Source organism: Elephas maximus, chromosome 18 (genome assembly GCF_024166365.1).
Source record: "Elephas maximus indicus isolate mEleMax1 chromosome 18, mEleMax1 primary haplotype, whole genome shotgun sequence".
Lineage (NCBI taxonomy): Eukaryota > Metazoa > Chordata > Mammalia > Proboscidea > Elephantidae > Elephas > Elephas maximus.
Genome location: NC_064836.1, coordinates 67,168,272 through 67,191,400, shown reverse-complemented (window position 1 = coordinate 67,191,400; position 23,129 = coordinate 67,168,272). Strand labels below are relative to the sequence as shown.

The 23,129-nt window shown below is 37.0% G+C and overlaps 1 protein-coding gene across 1 annotated transcript in view; it reads right to left on the bottom strand.

Annotated features, from left to right (window-relative positions):
• EPHA6 (EPH receptor A6) overlaps positions 1 to 23,129 on the bottom strand; it is a 1,119,052-nt gene that overhangs the window by 323,534 nt on the left and 772,389 nt on the right. Inside the window, 2 exon segments of the mRNA XM_049857907.1 lie at positions 20,403 to 20,565; positions 20,976 to 21,023. Coding sequence (XP_049713864.1) covers positions 20,403 to 20,565; positions 20,976 to 21,023 — 211 coding nt within the window.

The following is a 23,129-nucleotide window of genomic DNA, read 5'->3' as shown; positions in this document are numbered from 1 at the left end:
TCATTATTTCCATTCTGGTTGGTCTGTTTCCATTGATGTAGCTTCTGTGCCCTTCCTTTAACTTCTCATCTTTGGTTTAGGATAAAAATATTGACTGTTTGGTCTCATACAGATGATTACTTAAAGGAGGATGGTACTCATGGATGATATTGTTTATGAACCAATCTGTTATTTGGCTGAAAGTTGATCTCTGGGAGTAGCTTCAGTTCCAAGTTTAAAGGGTATCTTAGGGCAATAGTCTCAGAGTTCCTCTAGTCTCTACCAGTCCAGTAACTCTGACCTTTTTTAGGAATTTGAGTTTTGGTCTACATTTTCTCCTATTGTTTTCAGGACAATGCATTGTGAGAGCAGTCAGTGGTAGTAGCTGGGCACCATCTAGTTCTTCTAGTCTCAGGATAGATGAGGCTGTGGTTTGTGTGGGCTATTATTCCTGCAGACTAGTTTCTTCCCTGAGTCTTTGGTTTCCTTCTTTTTCTTTTGCTCTCTTATTAGAGACCAATAGTTGTATCTTAGATGGTTGCTCACAAGTTTTTAAGACCACAGACACTACTCACCAAACTTGGGTGTAGAACATTATATTGATGGACTACATAATGCCAATTGACTGAATTGTCCCACGAGACTATGGTCCTACGCCTACAATCCCAGTAAACCAATCCCAAGAGGTATTTGGTTATGTCTAGGAAGTATCTGTAACTGTGCCCCCATGCGCTTTATTATGGGTATATGAATATACATGCCTACAAATACACCTATACATGTACACCCATATATTTACAGGAGCTTTCCTCTACACATTTATGTATACATATCTACCTATGTAACCACACACATATTTTTTGGTTGTTATTACTGTTGCAAAATTGTAAGTTATAGCATTTACCAAAATCATCTCTTATTCTTATGTACTTCTTACTGCCATCACATTCCTTGGTCGAATTGTGCAGATTTCACCCATATTTGATATTACCTTTCCCATCACCAAAAATAATGAAGTGTCTATTATTTAGAAAGTGGTTCCGTCTCCCTCTCTCTTCCATCTCTGGTAACTACCAAAGAGCATTGCTTTCTGTGATCATGGTGTTTCAATATCTACAATGAGAAGGTCTTAGGACATTCTAATTTTTAGTTCCTGAGTAAAAGAAGACATATTTAGAAAAGAAAGTTAGAGTGAGTCTTTTCACTTATTTCCTAGTTATATTTTCTCCCCTGAAGGCCAAATGCAAGGGATGTATTAAATAACCTTCCTTTCTCCCTTCCCTCACTCCCGCCATGGAAAAATCATCATCTCTCAGTGATGCTTATATTGGATGTGCTTCTTTCAAAGGTTACTGTTAGAAAACACCATATTGGTTGGGGGGGGGAGGGTAAAAACCAAAAAAAAAAAAGAGCATTTGTTAAAAAACTTTTTTTGAGGCCATTATCCTCAACACCCCCTATACATCTTTCCTGAGGCATTTGTGCTTCATATTATGAAAGCCTGATAACTTCTCTATTTTCTGGCTGCCAGAAATCTCAGAGGCAGAGATGGAACATATGTGGTGCATCTGTAGTACCTAATTATCAAAATGAAATTTTGTTCCCTCTTGATTTTAGGGATCTAACTTTCTATTTCTTGCTCTAATTTATTAATCATTTTGTAGTGTTTTTCAACAGTCTCAAACATTCTTGGGAGAAGAGAAATGCAAATAAAAATCAACATTCCTCCGTTTACTTAATCAAGCTTGCTGAGAATGCACCACTATAAAAATTAAGGGCAATTTAGATATGTTAGCATGTATATGGGAAATGTTCTGCTACTTAGTGCTTAAGGCACTTAGCTTTTTCCTGGACCATGAGATTTGACTACCCTTGCAGCTCTCTCTTATCTCTAGTGAGTGATGTTAATGACTTAGATTTTATATGTGTGTGTGTGTGTGTGTGTGTGTGTGTATTTGAGAGGGTTCTCTTGAAAAAATGATTTTGGATGATTAACAAAAGCTGTAATCAAGTCATTGCCATCCTTCCAAAAGGTCACAGCCTTGAAAACTCTATGGAGCTGTTCTACTCTGCACACATGTGGTCGCCATGAGTCCTAATCAACTAGATGGCAGATAACAACAACACCCTCTTGTAAAACATATGAAAATAATTTGCAAGCATTTTTTTTTTCCTTTTGGTATTGGAGGTGCATATATCTAGCTTCAAGTGAGTTTTTCTATGCTGCTTCCCTTTTGAAGATTGAGAAGATCAATCTTTGCCATTCTTCACCTGCTTTGCCATTTTTTACTTGCCCTAATTTCCCAATTCCCACAGTGTATAAGCTTTAGGAAGTCTTAGGCTGAGAGTGTAGATGAGACTCCCTCAACTACCTTTGCATTCATGGACTATGCCTTATCTTTCCTTATATAAGTCCTCAGGGTTTAGAGACTTCTAGGTGTCACTGATCAATTTAAAGGTAGAATAAACTCATCAACTTCTTGTTTACTCACGTGTTGCCTTTCTTTTCAGGAAAGTATTTCTCCCTTCATGTTGAACAGTATATGCTTCGGAAAAAATGGTGACATGAGCAGAATTTCACGTGCAGAAGAAGTGTTTTATTTGTTTATTTTTTTGCAAAAACTCATTAGATTTATCTTAGCTGGTTTCTTTAATAATTCTAGGGGCAGGGTAGAGTGTGATCATGAATAATATACTTTTACAACCCTTAAAGGTATTGCTGAACTCAAGTTGGAAGCAATTGTAAAGGTACATAACTGTCTTTTGTTAATCACCATGGGTGTTGAATTCAAAATCTTAACTGCATTCTTTTATTTAATGCATTTTGAAATCTATCATCCCAGTGGACACTTAAGCAGGATGAAAGAGAGAAAATGACAGAAAGACAGCTACCTAGATATAAAAAGGAGCTGTTTCTCAGATACATAAATACAAACACTGAGAAGTGGGTCTCTGATGGACAGGAATTAGCTGTCAAAGATTTAGAAGGATTCAAAAGACTGCAGTATAGAACTTGACAGAAGAAAGAAAATTGTGCTAAAGGTATAATTAGATAACCCTCAGTTTCCTGGTGTGTCCCCACTTGGTGCTACATGGTTCTGCAAGACAACTGGGAATAACTTGGGAAAGAAAGGAGCAGCTCTCTTTTCAATTGCTACTCGAGGTAAAAATGTGATTTTATAAAAGTTCAAGCATTCTGAAGCCTGTATCTACCCAGTAATTGAGAAAAATAAAATTCTTTCCCAAACAAGATATTCTGTGTTTCTTTTCATTAAACAATGGCATAACTAATATTTACTGTGAGCCAAAATATAGCTTTAAATATACAGCTAGATTTGCTGTTCTTTGGATTGCTTATTTCAGGGCAAGGAAATCAGTTAGATAATTAATTTTTAAAAATGCATAGCAGGGTAGGTGGCTATGTGTACATAAGATTATTCATTTCCACTGAAAACTGAAAAGGGTTCCACAGAGGGTTTCCTAAGGCAGTTATTATTATTATTATTTTGCAAGAATTACATTCTTCTTCTTCATTTTTTTTTCTTTCTTCTTCTTTATGGTGATAAATGGCAGCTGCTTCACAGCACAGGCAGTTAAAAAAATCATATTGGAGACTCAATGAAGGAGCCTCCCTCGAAAGAAAAGTAGTAATTATTGTTATTATAATAACAAACACTTCTAGAGTGCTTAAATGTACCAGACATAGTTCTAAACATTTCATATGTATTAGCTTATTTAATCCTTGAACAATCATATGAGACAGTAGTATTATTATCTCCATTTTCTAGATGGAGAATCTGAGGCACAGAGAGGTTAATTAACTTGCCCAAGGTCACACAGCTAGCAGTGGTGGAGCCGGAATATAAGCACAGATCATCTAGTTACGCAGTTTGGGCTACTAACCACTATGTTACATTTTCTGTTTGCACTGACCATTTGTGTTTTAAGCACTATTTAAAGTGTCCCAACCTTTAAAGAATTTGATTACCATAGAAACAGGAAGGACAGTGGTTCTGGGTCCACAAGGTGATGTTATTGAAATGGGCTTAATGGAGGTCCCCTACTTCCCTACTGTGCTGGGTAACATCTATCTTGGAAGTTCAAGTGCTGAGATTCTATAGCTGAGTCCAGTTCTCTCATGCTTAAGCCCAGGGAGGTCAACACATCTTGGGTAATTCCACTCATACTTACATGTCACCTATAAAAATTGAACAAAAACTAACACCAAGGCTTGCCAACTAATCTCAATGGTAAGCCTTCTTGTTGGTTGCCATCAAGCTGGCTCCAAATCATGGTGACTTTATGTATAACAGGGTGAAATGTTGCCCAGTCCTGCCCCAGCTTCATGATCATTGGTATGTCTGAGGCCATTGTTATGGCCATTGTGTCAGCCCCCCTCATTGAGATTTTCCTTCATTTTCATTGGCCCTGTACTTCACCAAACATGATGTCCTTTTCTAGCTATTGGTCTTTCCTGATGATATGCCCAAAGGAAGCTAATAGTTATGAAAAATAAATGTCAAGGAGAAGAATAAAAGAATGACTTCATTGCTACAGTAGGGTGTCTATGTCAAGAAGAGAGTGAAAGAATGTTGGTATGATAAAGAATATTGTTTTGTTTTTTAAATAAAATTTTGAGTTGCTAAAATGGAAATTAATAGCAGTAATATCAGTAATTAATAGCCAACATTTACTGAGATCTAGCCACATGAGAACTAGATACTCTGATAAGTCCTTTACATGCATTGAGTTATTGCATCCTCATAAGAACCCTAGAAAGTATGTGGTATTATTTCCATTTTCCAGATGTGGAAACCGAGGAGAGAGGTTAACTGACTTGCCCAAAGTCTAATATCTAGTGATAAAGTCAAGATTTAAATTCAGGGTTAAGTCCAAAACTTGTGCTTTTAACCCAAATTACTCTTCATGTGCTCTCTTTAGCTGTCTATCTTTGAAATATTTGCCACATTTAATTGCACAAATCAATTGTTATCCTAAAAAAATTTCTTCTTTCTGTAAATACACACACACACACAAATATATATACATACATATATACACACACACATATATATACAGAAGCCCCAGCATGATGGTTAAGAGCTTGGTTACTAACCAAAAGATCAGCAGTTTGAATCCACCAGACGCTCCTTGAAAACCTTACCGGGCAGTTTTATCTATTTATTTACCTCATCCTTCTTTTTTTTCAAAGCCAAGGTTAAGGCCCTCTCCATGAAGTTTTTGCCAGCTTCCCAGCTTCAAGTAATAATTAGGATTATAGTTAACAATAATGATCATGTGTTATGCGTGTCAGACAATGTGCTAACACTTCTCTCACATTAAGAGGCAGATAGTCTCTATCCTCCTTCTTGGGTTTACCTTTCTCGAGAGAACCTCTCATCATCTGTGTTTATAGGGTTTCCTGGAACAGATTCCGTAATGGTGCTTTGCATGCAGTAGGTTTATTGAGGAGTGCCCTCAGCATAGATACAGAGGTGTGAGGAAACCAGAAATGGAAAGAAACAGTTGAACTGTGATGGCAGCTACAAAGACCTCAGCTCTTCCCGGGGAGTTCTGGTCTGGAGCTGCGACGGGCCTTCAGAGTTGAAGCATGGAGGCTGGGTCTTTTTATGATACATTGACCAGTCTTGGATTCTGACTGTCCCTTGGAATGGGTCATGACCTGGGGGGATGCAGCTTCTTTTGGCTAAGTGCAATGTCTGAGGAGGAATTCAGCTATGAGCCTTCAGCAGTCAGAAATCCCACTAGCTGAGAGAATGAGTATCTGGGTGCTGAACGGGGATCTGGGCAACACACTGCAACTCTGTACCACCTGACATACTAAATGTTTTCTTTATTGTTTATTGTCTGTCTCCTCTCTCTAGACTATAAGCTCCAGCTGAGTAGGGCTTTTTGTCTATTTCTGCTGTATCCCCAGCAGGCAGAACAGCACTTGGTACAGAGTGGTATACCACATGTATTTGTTGAAAAAAATCACTGTATAAATGAATGGATAAGTTTATAGTTCACAGATGAGACAACCGAAGCTTAAATAGGTTAAATATCTTCCTGAGATTCTAATACCTGGCCAGTGGCAGAACTTGGATGCCAACTCAGGATGGTCTGGCCTATGTCCTTAATCACTTCACTAGGAAAATCACTAGGAAGCTTACCATTTTTAGAGCAAGAGAAGATAAACTAGCCCATTCCCTTTATCTTACTGATGAGGAATTAAAGTTCAGAGGGGAACCCTTATGAGCCAAAAGACCCAACGCTATGTTGCCTACGTGAATGTATCATTTTACCTTCACCAGTTAGAACGTATAACCATGCAACTTTTATCCAGGAAAAGGATAAATCTGCCTTTGTGTGGCATATTAGTGTTGGTGTCTATCTTTGCTTTGCTAACCTTACTTTCAGCCCTATGACATCTATGCCTATGAAGTTTCCCAGATAATATAATTTTCAGGCCTCCTGAGACTGACCCATTTTCACTGAAGGCTTGAGATGGGATGACTTGGCTCCAGTTTTCTCAGGAGGCTCTGGTGAGCCGGTCATAATTTCACTGTGTCTTGAAAATCGAGACCAAATACGAACTGTCAAGGAGAGATATGCAGGCTTACATGCTGGCAGAGAGCAAGCATGTGTTAGAATTTAAATTAATAATTCCCAATGTTCCAGTACTTTATGTAGGTGAACTCTCGAGGCTAAAATATCTCTAGGGAATTTGGAAGTTATGACAGTTATAGGAGTGACAATGAAAAAGATATCTGGATGGTTTTATTTTTAGTGTGGGTAAAATGAAAGTGAGGAAATAATTAGAGGTGTGAGCAGTGGCTCTAGAGAAGTTAATATAGGGAAGTTGGCTATGACTAGCTTGCCTGTCTCCAAAACTACAGATAACTGGGAGCAAAATAAAAAGCCAGGAAGAGTTTAGTTTCAGTAGCAAAATATAGAGCCTTGGTGTTGCAATGGTTAGGTGTTCAGCTGCTAATCAAAAGGTTGGAGGTTCAAATTCATCAGCAGCTCCATGAGAGGAAAGACTTGGTGATCTGCTCCCATAAAAGTTACTGTCTAGGAAACCCTATCGGGTAGTTCTACTGTGTAATACATGGAGTCGCCATGAGTGGGAACGGACTCGGTGGGACACAACAGAAACACCAGCAAGATAAGGGATGGACTTGCATAATCCGGCTCCCACCTACACTTCCAACTCAAGGTCTTCTAATTTTTGTCCCATTACCACCACTGCTCCTAAACCTTACCCTTGTAATCTCTGATCAAGCTAGTGGTTCTCAAACTTGAGTGATCACCAGAATCACCTGGAAAGCTTGTTAAACTAGAATGCTGGGTTACAACCCCAGAGTTTCAGATTCAGTAGGTCTAGAGTGGGGGCTGGAAATCTCTAATGAAAACTTCTAATGCGTTCCCAAGTGATGCTGATTCATCTGGTCCAGGGCCCACAGTTTGAGAATCACAGTTCTAGGGATACTAAAATTCTTTCAGTTACTAGAAAGATCTATGGGTCCCACTCATCTCTAGGCCTGCACCCATGCTATTCACTCTGTCCAGGAGAGAACAGATGCTCCCCAGCACCCTCAAACTTGACCTGTGTCATTCTCATGGCCAAGTTTAACTTAACCTTAAAGTTTCCTTTAAGACTTCACTTCTTTTGGGAAGCTTTCCTTGACACAAGCTTCTTTGGGTATTTCTCCTTGAACCACATTAAACCTTACACATCATCCCATATTGTAATCTTATTTAGTTTTCTGATCCTTTCATTAGCTTTGTGAGAGCAGTGAACAAGTTTATCCTTTTCATTTTTGAATCCCCAGTGCCTACATTTATACTGGCCCATCCGTTAATATTTTTTGACTGAGTGAAGGGGTGAATGAATAAATTGAACAATTAAACATTCTTCTGCTTGCTTTAGCTTTTGTGCTTCCTCTCAAGTACGCTTCACTTTCTCCCTCATTATGCTAAATTTAGAAACAAACTTCATATCAAATTTAGAAAAACAACTCTTTTACTTCCAAGGATAAGAATTTATGCAGCAACATTACAAAGAATGCCTATTTCATTCATTTATCTCAAAATGGGAATAGAAAGTATGAATGTGCAATATATGTATTATATATGTATATATTTATATATGTATATATTTACATATGTATATATATACATATGTATGCCAAGTTGAGTAAATAATATCACTATTTTTGTTGTTTTTAGAAATGGTGAAATGTTGAAATTGTTGAAAAAAATTATTTAGTCTGCTCATTGGTTATGTATTGAGGAAATATAAAGATTTAATTTTTTTGAACAAAAGAACTAAAGTGCAAGAGTATTTTTCGAAAGGATGTTCAGTTTTCCAAAAGCATAAGAGAATACGAAATTCAGTTTCTTGTGGATCAGCTATTCTATATCTGGCAGTAGGGCTGCTGTACTCTGCTACTTTGCCCGTCTTCACAGCATAGTAATGTGCTCACGAATGTCATACTCGGGTTTGTGCACACACAACTAAATCTTCAAAAGGGCTATTTTGCCAACAATTCTTGTTTCTTAAATTCATTGAACTACTGTTTCCCTTAGAAAAAAAGTGTAACACAACACTTTTGTTCTTATTGAAGTTGCTTCATAATTCTTCACACAGGCCTTCATAGAGCTGGCGAGGTTTATTTTATCCACGTCTGTCCACTCAGCATTGTGAATTCACAGTGAGATGAAGCAAAAACAGATATCTTCCACTGGGTTAATACACATGTAAGAGATGTTGCATTAGATAATTTGAGATGACTTTTTAAGCTATATATGTCATAAAATATTTTTAAATTAAATAAAATATATGTACCTTATGTACCCACCCACAGCAGTACTACTCAAATTTTAAATTTTCAAGCCATGTATGTCTTCATGTTTTGACATATTGTTGTTGTTGTTAGGTGCTGTCTAGTCATTCCTGACTCACAGCGATCTGTGTACAACAGGACAAAACACTGCCTGGTCCTGAGCTATCACTTAACTACTGTGTCACCAGGGCTTCTTTTTGACATATCAAAAAATTAAACCAAACCTGGTGCTGTGGAGTCTATTCCTATTCATAGTGACCCTATAGGACAGAGCAGAACTGCCCCATAGGGTTTCCAAGGAGTGGCTGGTAGATTCGAACTGCTGACCTTTTGGTTAGCAGCTAGAACTCTTAACCACTGTGCCACCAGGGCTTCTTTTGACATATAGGCATGTGATATTTAATATTTATATATTTTATAAAAACTTTTAACCTGACTTGGACATTTTCACAGCACTCTCATTCAATTCCCAAGTTTTTTCAGCTCTGAAAAACGATGAATTACCATGTATGTAGAATTCAGCTGGAAGATAAAACTATAAAAGGAACCAAGGTTCTGTGCTGTGTCATCCTTGTAGTCTGGAACTTCTCAAAGGAAAACTCCATCCCAGCATCATTTATTTCTACACTTTCCCTAAAAGGACCACGTCTATATATCATTATATCACTTTACAGCTAGCTAACCAAGTGCCACTGAATAAATTCCAACTCCTGGCGACCCCATGTGTATTGGAGTAGAACTGTGTTCCACAGGGTTTTCAATGGCTGAGTTTTCGGAAGTAGATCATCAGGCCTTTCTTCTAAGGGGCCTCTGGGTGGGCTCAAACCTCAAAGCTTTCCATTAGCAGCTAAACTCAATAACCATTTGGGCTGCCCAGGGACTGCATTCCCCCAGTGCTTTACACCACCATTCCGGATGCAACTGCTGAACAACAAAATACTTCCTTCTTGAGCTTAGCACATGACCACGATTGATACAGATGAAGGATCAACCACAATTAAGACTCATACGAGCAGTTCTGGATAAGCCCCCATATGGTTATATTAAGAGAATAGTTTTTTCTTCACTTTGACCTTGATGCTTTTCTAGCAGCTAAAATATAACATAAAAAGAAAAATCCAAAATAGAAGTTAATAGTGCTGATTTGTATGGTCTGAAGAATGACTCTAAATCTTCAAGCATTACACAGCAAATATATTTTTCACCGAATTAGGGGCACTTTGAAATGTCTAAGGAACATTTTTGATCTCTAGAAAGATTCAAGGTTGTAAAGTTAAATAACTTGACAAAAAAATTCGAGCAATTCATATGATGGCTTACAGAAAAAAAAAAATCCATCTCAAATCCAGTCAAATTAAAATTAGACTTTGAGAATGACATAAATAAGGAATTCTGTGAGTCAGAGTCTCTAGCATGGTTTTGTGGTTAGCCTCCTGAAGACAGAGGCCATATATTATTAGTCTTTGCATTCCTAGCTGTCACGGATTGACTTATGTCTCCCCAAAAATATTTGTCAACTTGGTTAGGCCATGATACCCAGTATTGTGTGGTTTTCCTTCATTTTGTGATTGCAATTTTATGTTGAGTGGATTAGAGTGGGATTGTAACACCACCCTTACTCGGGTCGCCTCCCTGATTCAAGGTAAAGGGAATTCCCTGGGGTGTAGCCTGCACCACACTTTATCTCTCAAGAGATGAAAGGGAAGCAAACAGAGATGTGGACCTCATACCACCAAGAAAGCAGCAGCAGGAGCAGAGTGTGTTCTTTGGACACAGGGTCCCTGTGCCTGAGAAGCTCCTCGACCGGGGGAAGACTGAGGACAAGGGCTTTCCTTCAGAGCGGACAGAGAGAAAGCCTTCTCCTGGAGCCAATGCCCTGAATTTGGGCTTGTAACCTACAGGACTGTGAGAAAATAAATTTCTGTTTGTTAAAGGCATCCACTTGTGGTATTCTGTTATGGCAGCACTAGATGACTAAGACACTAGCCCTCCACATACTCCCTGTTATTAATGTATGTACACAATAAATGAATAAAGCTAAGAGACTAAAAAATATATAGGTAGAATAATTAAACACATGCCATCTGTTTGCAGCAACAGATATATGTTCATTGAATATTTACTGGATAACATTAATTCATTTAATATTCATTGAATACCTTCTATGTGCCAGGTGCATACAAAACAATATTGGAGGTACAAAAACAAATAAGAAATAAATGGTTACTGTTCTCGAAAAATGTCAAGAGATGATGGCTAGTATCTCCAGTATATGTTGCTGCAAGTTAATGACTTAAAAAAAACCCTGTGTTTTGTATTAAGCAATAGATCCACTGCTGTTTGTTAGTTCCTTTCTAGATATGAGCCAAATTGTGACACTGCACATTTTACAACTTGATTTCTAAGTACCTGTTAATAGTTAATGATTTTCTTTACAGCCCATTTAGCCAAGTTATGATCTTTGATATTTTTCATATTAAGGCCCTCAATCTGTCTCATAGCACATAACCTGGCTCCAATCATTTAAAACCTTTATTTGATCCTGAAACAAACTATTTTCTTTTTTTTTTTGGCCAATGCCGCCACTCTTAAAGGGCACCTCCATGTTCTGTGCAAATAGTTATTCTTTATACTCCCTGTATGTTTAAGTCAATCACATTCCATTGCATTATTTTGCCCATTTACCATGTGTGCTTTCATCCAAACATCTGCTAAGACACTGTATAGCTCTCTGAGCTTGACTTATGGCGGTTTATAAATAATGATAATCTTCTGAAAATCTGTGTTCATATGCAAAGATGAATTACTCTGAAGAGGAATATAATTAATTAAGGGAGGAGAAAAGAAATGGAGAAAAGAAGAAAAAGCAATCATGTAGGAAATTTAAAGTAATGACATAGCTGAAAAAGAAAAGCTCAAATACTGAATGGGCAGAATGCTTAGTCCTAATGTCATAATGGAGCTCTGGTGGCAGGCACAGTGATTAAGAGCTATGGTGAGCTATGTCTGCTAATCAAAAGGTTGGCAGTTCAAATCCATTAGTCACTCCTTGGAAATCCTATGGGGGCAGTTCTACTCTGTCCAATAGGGTTGCTATGAGTTGGAATCAACTCGATGGCAATGCCTTTTTTTTTTTTTTTTAATGTCATAATATCCCCATTCAAACACTTCATAGCTGTGGGAACATGGTAAATTACTAAACTTTGTACTTCAGTTTTCTAATCCATATACTAGAGATGAATAATAATATCCACTTCAAAGGTTGTTAAGTGAGTTAATCACTATAATGAACTTGGAATAGTGCTTGAAGCATAATTAGAACTCAATAAATATTATCCGTTGTTACGTAATCTTAGTGTTAGACATTACATTAAAATTCTACCTCAATCTCCTAAACAAAGCAGGAATTTCCTTTATGATACAATGAACAAGTACTTAACTAGTTTCAGCACAAATTCTTATTATGAGGAGCCTTCATTACCTCATGAAAACCCTGGTGGTGTAGTGGTTAAGAGCTATGGGTGCTAACCAAAAGGTCAGAAGTTCAAATCCACCGGGCGCTCCTTAGAAACCCTATGGGGCAGTTCTACTCTGTCCTTTAGGGTCTCTATGAGTAAGAATCGACTCGATGGCAACCAGCTTGGCTTGCTTGGCTTGGCTTTATTACCTCATAAGGCAGGTCAATTTATATTTCCACAACCTAGCTGCTAGAAAAGCCTTTCCCACTGGTGTTTGCATTTAGATAGTGATGGTTGCCAACATTGAAAGTGTGGTATTGATTGGCGATTATTTCAAATTAAAGTCTCATAATACAGGAATTCATCCTCCTCTGGGTAGATTCGTAAATATGAAATCTGTCTCCTGCTTGATTAATTAACTTTTTTATTACTCCACTAGGGTCAGCTGGTCCTCTTTCTGCTGCATGATCCACCATTAATAATCATTCCAAAATTTCTGGCTGCTTTTAATAACGTGTAGCTAATTTCAAGCTAAGTAATTGAAGCAGTACAGATTGTGTTTCTATCTGTAGACTGGATGGAACATGAAGGAGATTTTTAAAAAAGGATTATAAGGAGTAAAATGTGCTAATCAATAACAAAAATAATTTTATTCTACCTAAAATGCTCCTGAATTTTAGAATTAATAATTAATTTGTAATTAAGACTGCACGTAGCATACTTACATATGATTCATGCCATTTACACGCGGTTGTTGTTGTTAGGTGCCATAGAGTTGGTTCCAACTCATAGCAACCCTATGTACAACAGAATGAAACACTATCCAGTCCTGCGCCATCCTCACAATCGCTGTTATGCTTAAGCCCATTGTTGCAACCACTGTGTCAGTTCATCTCACTGAGGGCCTTCCTTTTTTTCACTGACCCTCTACTTTACCAAGCATGATGTCCTTATCCAACGACTGATCCCTCCTGACAACATGTTCAAAGTATGTGAAATGTAGTCTCGCCATCCTTGCTTCTAAGGAGCATTCAGGTTGTACTTCTTCCAATGCAGATTTGTTCGTTCTTTTGGCAGTCCATGGCATAGTCAATATTCTTTTCCAACACCCCAATTCAAAAGTGTCAGTTCTTTTCTGGTCTTCTTTATTTATCATCCAGCTTTCACATGCATAGGTGGCAACTGAAAACACCATGGCTTGCGTCAGGCACATCTTAGTCTTTAAGGTGACATCTTTGCTTTTCAACAGCACTTTAAAGAGGACTTTTGCAGCAGATATGCCCAATGCAATCCGTCTTTTGATTTCTTGACTGCTGCTTCCATGGGTGTTGTGTATCCAAGTAAAATGAAATCCTTGATAACTTCAATCTTTTCCCCGTTTATCATGATGTTGCTCATTGGTCCAGTTGTGAGGATTTTGGTTTTCTTTATGTTGAGGTGTAATCCATACTGAAGGCTGAGGTCTTTGATCTTCATCAGTAAGTGCTTCAAGTCCTCTTCACTTTCAGCAAGCAAGGTTGTGTCATCTGCATAATTCAGGTTGTTAATGAGTCTTCCTCCAATCCTGATGCTCTGTCCTTCTTCATGTAGTCAAGCTTCTTGGATTATTTACTCAGTATACAACTTACATGCTTGTTAACCCAAATCAAGTAATACTATTTATTTTTGTGCAGTGGTTAAGAGCTACAGCTGCTAAACAAAATGATGGCTGTTTCAATCCACCAGCTGCTCCTTGGAAACCCTATGGGGCAATTCTACTCTGTCTTATAGAGGTTGCTATGAGTTGGAACTGACTGAATGGCAAGAGGGTTGGTTTTTTTTGGCTTGGTGGTAAATAAAAATATTTGATCGTTTCTTTTTGGTACTGGTAGTCAAGAAGCTATTCCATATTTTAGCTTTTTAAAAATTATATTTCCTTCATTTATTTGATGAAATGCATATAGGAAATTAACAATGTGCAAGCCATTTTATGAATCATAAAGATATATAGGCTATAGTTCCTGACCTTAAAGAGTTTACAATTTAGTAAAGAATTAAGCACAAAAAAAAAATGTATAGGAAGTATGAGGAAGGAGTAACGATTTCTGGCTTGGCCAATCAAGAACACTTCAGGAGGGTAGCATGTGGACTGGGCTGACCATCCGTAATATGATAGGTGTCTGAATATTCCAGGAGGGAGTCACAGGAGACCCTTAGATGTGATGATGAAACAGTACATTTTGTGCAGGAAGCATACAAATAATCTCATTTTCCCAGAGTATATGCTAATTAGAGAGGCGTAGAGAAAGAATGACGTCAATTTGGATCAGACTGAAGGTAGATCTGAGTATCTGTTATGAAATTTACATTTCATTCAGTAGGAAATACCCAGGGATTCTGAGTTTTTAAATTCACAGAGTGGAGGTTAAAAATATTGGTCAGATAGGGATATAAAGAACGGATGAAGGAAGATGTTACTGGAGACACAAAATTGCACCTTAATTTTCAACATCGTTGGCCATCTCCAAATTGTTAAAAGGAACCAAATTGCTTAAATATAAAACTACATTAAAAATAACTAAATTTCAGGTTATTTTCAAAATAATTAAGTGATTAAATTAATTCATTTGTATCCACATACCACTTTATGTATGAATGTGTAAGACATGACAAAAGATTCTATTTTGAAATATCCACTGTGATTCAGTAATTTATAGTCTGGCTTGTTAACATCAATCATGAAGATTTTTGTGTGGTTATTTTATGTGATGTAAATCTAGTCCATCATTACTGTTTTTGGGAAAGAATAGATTTTAAAATGTTAATGGATGTGGCTTTGTGCTACAAATTGCTTTATGTAGCCCACAGGTGAAACCTTGAATGTCCATGTTATTAAAATTTAAGGTATAATTAATCTTTCCAGGGAAAAAGGTATGTATTGCTCATATGCTGGCAATGTATCAATTGTCTGAGGTTATTTGGATAACCATTAAGTCAATAAAAGAGGTAAGTTGCTAATTATTAAGTGTAAAATTGTAATTCTTTTTCAAAAATTGGCATTGAGTTACGATTTCTGCTCCCTTTTGACAGCTCACCAACTCTTTTCCAGTATTTAAGAAAAAGGTTCAAGTTGGTTAAAATCTAGTAAAATATTTGTTATGTTGTTGTTGTGTTGCCATTGAGTTGATTCTTACTCATAGCAAATCTATATGACAGAGTAGATTTCCTAGGCTATAATCTTTACAGGAGTAGATTGTCAGGTCTTTTCTTCCACAGAGTGGATGGTGGGTTTGAACTGCCAACCTCTGGGTTAGCAGCTAAGTGCTCAACCATTGTGCCACAGGGGCTCCATGGTTTTAAAAATGCACACTTAGAATTATTTTGTTACTTTAAAATGTACTTGAATATTAGATAAATTTGGTGGTGTTTTGAATAAAAATAAATATTTGACTTTCTCATCTTATATTTTTATTTATTTGTAAAAGTTCAGGTATAATTTTATCACCAATAATTGTATCAAATATGTTTTTCAAGCAGCTTATAATGATATGAGTAATATTTATAGTGGTACAACTTTAAAAAAAAAATTCTCATCTTTTTCTTCGTTGAAAAGTCAAGAATATAAGCTTAGAAATAATAACAAATGTTAGGCAGTTAAATTTGCTGTTTCTATTGTTTCATCTGTAGAAGCTCAAAAGGCCTGTACTTCGCATGTGTGTGTGTGTGTTGTGTGTGTGTGTGTATGGCTGACACTTTGTGGCATAATGTGAATTTTATTTTAATTTTGAGAAAATTCTATTAGAGTCTTATTAACACCAATTTATCTTCCATCTATCTTTCAAGAAGATTCACATGTAGCCTTTCTCACTACTGATTCTATAGTTTTGTGTAATTTTGTTAAATTTATTCCAAAAAAAGGGTCAAGTAGAATACTCAGTAAAGAGGCCAGTACAAAATAGGTGGTCAATCAATGCTGTTAGTGAATATAATATCTATCTACGTACTCTTACTCTAGCAAGATAAAAAGGGGACAAATGAAATGCCAACATGAAAATAAAGTATTTTGTGGCTATATGTGAGAGACTATTTACCTATGTATTTATCAATGTATCAATTATCTATGTATCTATGTATCATATATCTATTTTTCACATACGTATGTCCATTTGTATATATGAAGTGAAGTCCTATATGGGCTTATAGAGAGAGGAAACTAATAATTCTAGTTCAAATAGACTCTTTTTAAAGAGCTAGCAGTCATAATTAGCAACCTTTACATTTATTAGCCAGTTCTAACTAGTGTATTTTGAAGAGTAAGAAGGTATTCTGGAACATCACTGTGATTGCTCTTCAATGGCCACTGTGTTTGTAGAGGTCAAATAGTTGGTCCAGAAAAATTATGAATTGGAAAAACAATTCTTTCATATTTTACATTATTGTTTTATTGAATGTTAGCAAAACTAGAGGTTGAACAAAGTAAAATAATTATGGCTAAAGAGAATAAAAAGGTAAACTTCTTCATTTCGGTGACTTAAAAAATTTCAACTGGACCTTCTAACGAGGAAGTATCTAATCTCTTTTCCCCAAGCCTCACCCCATCTCTGTGCATGTATTATAAAACCAATAAGTTAGAACAGACAAAGAGAGAACTTAAAAGTAAGGTTGACATTACAATAATTGAGGCACTACCTGAGAAACTGAAGCTATAATGATTTAAAGATGAGCTGGGAGGACATGAAGCGAAAAAGACTGATACTGTCAACTGGGATTCATAACATCATATTATCGAATTTATGGTAAACCTACCCATATCCTACTATGACATTATTCATTGAAATTCTCTTCCGGGTATAAACAGCATGCTTTGAAAATGCAATTTAAACCTAACCAGGTAAAAAATGATCCTTAAAATGATTTTCCCTTAGGTTGTAAATTGACTTAGGAGCCATTCTATATGTTGAAACTCCAGGTTTAAACAAACATATTTTTTCAGATTCTTCTGACATTTTGTTTTTCCAAGGGTCTAATCCAAGTCACTCCATGATGTTTACAAATAATTAATTCATAACATGGTTTTCACTCTCTCTTCTTGCTATTGTCATATGATTCTGGGGTTCTAACTCTGCACCTCCACTGACCAGCTGTCCACACCACCCATTGCCGTTGAGTCGATTCCGACTCATAGCAACCCTATAGGACAGAGTAGAACTGCCCCATAGGGTTTCCACAAAGTGCCTGGTGGATTTGAACTGCCAACTTTTGGTTATCAGCCGAACTCTTAACCACTATACCACCAGGTATCAGACTCTCGGAAAAACTACTTTAAAGTTTCTAAAGAGAGGCATACTCTTGTCAAGATTAAGTAAGGTCATGTTTGCAAATTGCTCAGGATAGAGTCTTGCATGTAGTACCTACTCGATGAAAATCCAGTCATGATACTCCTTGATTAAAATCCTCCAATGGATCCACCATATCTTCAGGATAAGGCCCAAGATCCTTATCATGGCTAAAAGAGCACCTTCGTGTTGGCCTCTATACAGCTCGCCACCTTCATCTTCCACATTTTCCTCACCGATGCCCATTGCTGCCTCATACCACATCATATGCTTTTATATAAATCATTTCTGTTTTCCCTGGCCTCTGAGCTTCTGTTGCTTTGCCAGCTCCTCTTCAAAGATGTGCCAGCTTGTCCTCCAGTATACTTTCCTGCTCCATTGGTGTTAAATTAGGGGCCCCCCCTCTATGTCCTGGTGGTGCAGTGGTAAAGAGTTGGACTGCTAGCCAAGAGGTTGGCAGTTCAAATCCACCAGTCGCTCCTTGGAAACCCTATGGGGCAGTTCTACACTGTCCTACAGGGTCGCCATCAGTTGGAATCCACTAGACAGTAACAGGTTTGGTTTTTTTTGTTCGTTTGTTTCCTCAATGCCCAAAGAGCACTCTTTGCATTTTTTTAATGTTACTACATGGCCTATAACCCTGCATTTTTTCATTTAAAAAGTCTAGACTAAATTATTTGAAGCCAGAAAATATAGTTCTTCACCATCTTTATTTTACTCCACAGTTTCATACAAAGTCTGGCACATATTAAATATTCTATACATTTTTGTTGAATGATTGAATGAAAATGTATATTGCTGTGAATCATTGATGAGTATGGAATATTTTTGCTAAGGAATTTCAAAGAATTTTTCTTCTGTAGAACATCTGAAGAAATTCTAGCCTTGAAAGTACAAATGAGTTGAAATTTAGAGCTAAAACAATGCCACCAAATCAAATTTCTAATATTTGGATCAGAACTTTTTTTCTGTTAGACTAGCTTGCCTTGTCTAGAAGCCCCAGTTGCCTTATCTAAATTTAACCCTATGAAGTTCATCTGAGTGAGTGCATTTCTGACTTAATAATTCAATTCTCAAAAATGTGATACTTTTAAAGCACTAGGTAAATTTCTTCATCTAAGAAGTAAAGAGTGTAGAGATGCAGGGATGCAATAAACAGTCTGAAAAAGGCAATGACTTGACTTTTCCCAGGACCAAACTCTCTTTGGATTACATCCTTGGTTTTGTACCTAGGATAAGGAGTGCCATATGGGCAGGGAAAAAATAGTTAATAGAACATAGCAGGGACACTTTGGGTATTTTCATGTCATTTTCAATTATGGAGTCCTATTTTCTGATAATTATGTTTTAATCCCAATCATTTCCTCACTAGTTTGAGAAGTCAGTAGTCTCCGGCAAGATTGTAAATGACTATTACTGATAGCAAACATCCAGGTCACAAGCATTCTTTTTATTCTTTGTTTACTGTCTCTGCCTAAGCTGTGTTCCTTTTTACTTAAGTATCTCAGCGATTTTCTACAGTTTACTTAGACATATAGTTGAAACTAAGAAGTTCTTATAGATTGATATTGTGCACCAAAGTGAAACACAACAACAAACAATTCTCTCATGGTATTTGAATCCAAAGCAGTTTCACTTTGAGGGACTGAAAACTATAGAGATTGTGACCTATTTAATAGCCCAACAAGTAGCGCTTTATAATAATTCAAATGGTAGGACTTGTAGGATGGCTGTGTAGTCAAGAACATAGGCCTTGGAAGAAAACAGTCTGTTCAAACTCTAGCTCAGTTTCTTACCAACTCTATTACTTTGGGCAAATAGCTCCACTTCTCCAGACCTTTGTTTTCTGGTAAGTAAAATTAGAAAAATAATACTTAACCTCATTGGATGTTGAAAGGCTTAAATGGGATAATGCAAATGAAATATTTTACATAGTTTCTGGCACTTAAGGGCTCAATAAATGGAAGCTTGTTTTATTTATTCTTAAGGAATTAATATAATACAATTTGTTATTCTTGAATTCTTATATCAGTATTTTAGCAGCGATGGAGGCAGATTTATATTGTAATAAGATATCTGGACATTTTTCTGTAGAATTACATAGTAAAAATAATATATATTACCTCCACAAAAAGACAGTAGTCAGATGAATTTCTAAAAATCAAAGAGGATGCAATAGTAGAACTGAGTTTAGAATGATTAAGAGATTTCTAAGCCTGTGTTACATGATATTGGAACACCTAACTCTCAGTGTTTCCCAGTTTGGTTTTCAGTATGTTGAGGCTATGCAATTAACTTGAGTTTCTAATTAAGTCCATGAATCTATATTTAAACTTACAATGTGCATTTCAGCTGTGTTTGTCTTCTGAACACTGTTTTTGTTGGTCTAACTGAGATGGATAACAAGCTGAAGTTGCACATTTTGAACTAACTGCTAAAATCATTTGCTCATGGCTTTATTCTCTTCCTAGTCTTCATTAGTATCATACTATGATGATGGGACTAGAGAGCAATTAGGTTCACACCATCCATTGAGACTCCTGTGTTATGGTGTGAGTGATGAATTCTGCATAAAGGGACATACCTGGGCTATATTACAATTGTGGCACAGCAAGGCATTTCATGCAACTATTTAATGGTAGCACCAACAATTAACTGAAATAGCTATGAGAGTACTTACATGAAAAGAATCCACTTTAAAGCGATTATTAGAAATTTAAGGCATCAGATTTAAAAATATCAGGTAAAACTGAAAAGGTACTAAATTAACACCATACTTTATATTCTTGGGTGAAACTTACTTTCATCTCCTGTTTCAAATTCAAACTTCTGACTGTAGCCACTGTATCCTGTTGTAGTCCTCACTCGGATATGAAATACGTACTTGGTGGCAGGCTTGAGGCCTGAGATGATGACACTGGGGGCCTTGGACCTCGTGGAGGAGTAGGTCAACTGCTCATGCTCCTGGGGGACAGAAAAGAGGAGAAAGGACGTGAAGCCCAGTTATTCTACCTTTGTCATAGAGCTATTCCAAAATTAAACTGAGGAATTATGCTCTGAATATCCAAAGCATTGAGAAAAAGAGGCATAAGCATGATTTCTCATAATTTAGCATTGAGTTATTTATCATTATGATGCATGTGATAAAGTTTGGATTTGGAAGTTTATTAAGAAAGATGATTAATCTTGGATAATCTACACTTGTGTTTTTGGTGATTGGGATTTCTGGTCCAACTCTAAGGAATGGTGGCAGCGTGAGAGCACGTTTACACAGAATGGAAGCTGTATCTAGAGCAAAATGGACACATTGGATCAGAGCACACCAGCAGAGTGCAAGGAGCAAAGGTGGGAGAATTCAAGTACCCGCTACTCACTTCTACCCGCAGGTAGTGCCAAAATGCCGGCGCTATCCGGGGGTAGACCTGTGGGTAAAAGGAAAAACAAATTAATTGCTTTTTAGAGTTTGAAATTTTTTAATCTTGAACCAATTGCTTTGTTCTGTAAGTTGGTGATTCCCCTGTAGTAACAACTGAAGTTGAGTCAACTTAAGGCAGAAAATGATGAAATGTTTTCCATGAGGAAGAATTGACTCCTCCTTCAAAACCTACAGTTTATTTTTAAAGATGAACAAGTTACACAGTGATTCTGAAGTAGGTTTGAAAATAATCTAACTGTGAAGGAGCATTGAAGACATAAAAAGGTATGAAAGACTTATCACAGCAGACTGAGAGGCAGGGCTGGAGGCTTGGTTCCCAGTCTCCTGCGTTAACTGCCAACTACCTCAAGTCATTATCAGGAAATCATTTTGCCAAGATATTCTGATTGATCTAGTGAATCAGAATCTTTCAGTGGGTTCTGTCGCCCAACAAATCAAAACAAGATAGTTCATTTTATGTCTGTATGTAGGGGTTGTCCACAATTTGCTGGCAGTGGGGACAAATTAAATTTAATACTGTTTTTATACAGCATTATTATTTAACAGCTTTGTTATTTTAATAAAGTCTTTGAAAAAAAATTGTATTTATATGGACAACTCTTCTAAATTCACCAGGTCAAACTAGGTCACCAGGTCTTTAATACTCCACAATTCTCCTCAAAAATCTAAAGATGGAGATCCTCAGGGATAGAAGCCACTTTCAAGGTCACTAGATGAATCACTCATTTGATGCTTGAATTCTATTTATGACATTCCTATCAAGATTTCATTTAGTCTTTGCCTAAAAACTTCCATTGTTCAGGAAACCTTCCAGAGCAACAAATGAAGTTACAAAAATCTACACACATGTAGAATGTGTATTTCTTTGCTGGGGTTGCTTTAAGATTTAGAACTCTGAAAATCTTCTTCCTTAAGCTACTTTTGAGAAAAAGTACTTATCTTAAGGATTGTTTTTAAGCTTTATGACCTCATTCATCAGAACATATATGCTATAAGGTTATTTTGTGTCTGGCTGAGGAATGGAATTTTCCATCTCTATCCCAAATAATAAAACTGCTTATTAAACATGAAGTGCAAAGAAAAAATGACTTAGCAACAGCAGTATTTCAAATAAAAAAGGAAAAGAAATTGCAACTTCTATTTATCGCTAGATTAATGGTAAATACCTATTTATTCACCTAGCATACAATTTAAGGAAATAAAACAAAGCCTATAAAATTATTGATGGCAATAACTATCTGCTAAAGGTTGAAAAGAGGTTTGAGTGGTTCGGTGGCAGAATCCTCTCCTTCCATCCAGGAGAACAATCGGTCATTCCCCAGCTAAGGCATTTCATTTGAAGCCACCACACGTTTGCCACTGAAGGCGTGTGTGTTGCTATCATGCTGAATAGGTTTCAGTGGAGCTTCCAGACTAAGACAGACTAGGAAGAAAGGCCTAGTGATTTACTTCCTGAAAATCAGCCAATGAAAACCCTATGGGTCACAAAGGTTCAATCTGCAACTGATCATGGGAATGGCGCACAAAGGCAGCATTTCGCTTCACTGTGCATGGATCACCGTGAGTCAGGGTGCCACAGGAAGGCAGCCAACAACAACAACAACAAGAGTTAAAATCAGGAACTTGCTAATATTAAGGCATTTATAATTCAAAAAACCAAAGACCAAACCCATTGCCGTTGAGTCGATTTCAACTCATAGCGACCCTGTAGGACAGAGTAGAACTGCCCCATAGAGTTTCCAAGGAGGCCTGGTGGATTCGAACTGCCGAACTTTTGGTAGCAGCCATAACACTTAACCACTACACCACCAGGGTTTCTGTTTATAATTAAAAAAATCCAAAACCAAACCCGTTCCCATGGAGTCGATTCTGACTCATAGTGACCCTATAGGACAGAGTAGAACTGCCCCATAGGGTTTCCAAGGAGTGCCTGGTGGATTCCAACCGCTGACCTTCTGGTTAGCAGCCATAGCTCTTAACCACTATGCTACCAGGGTTTCCCGTGTATAATTAGGGAGGCTTAAAACCCATGTTGTGGAGGAAAAGTATTGTGGACTATTATAAGAGACAATACTATTCCTGGTAGAAATTT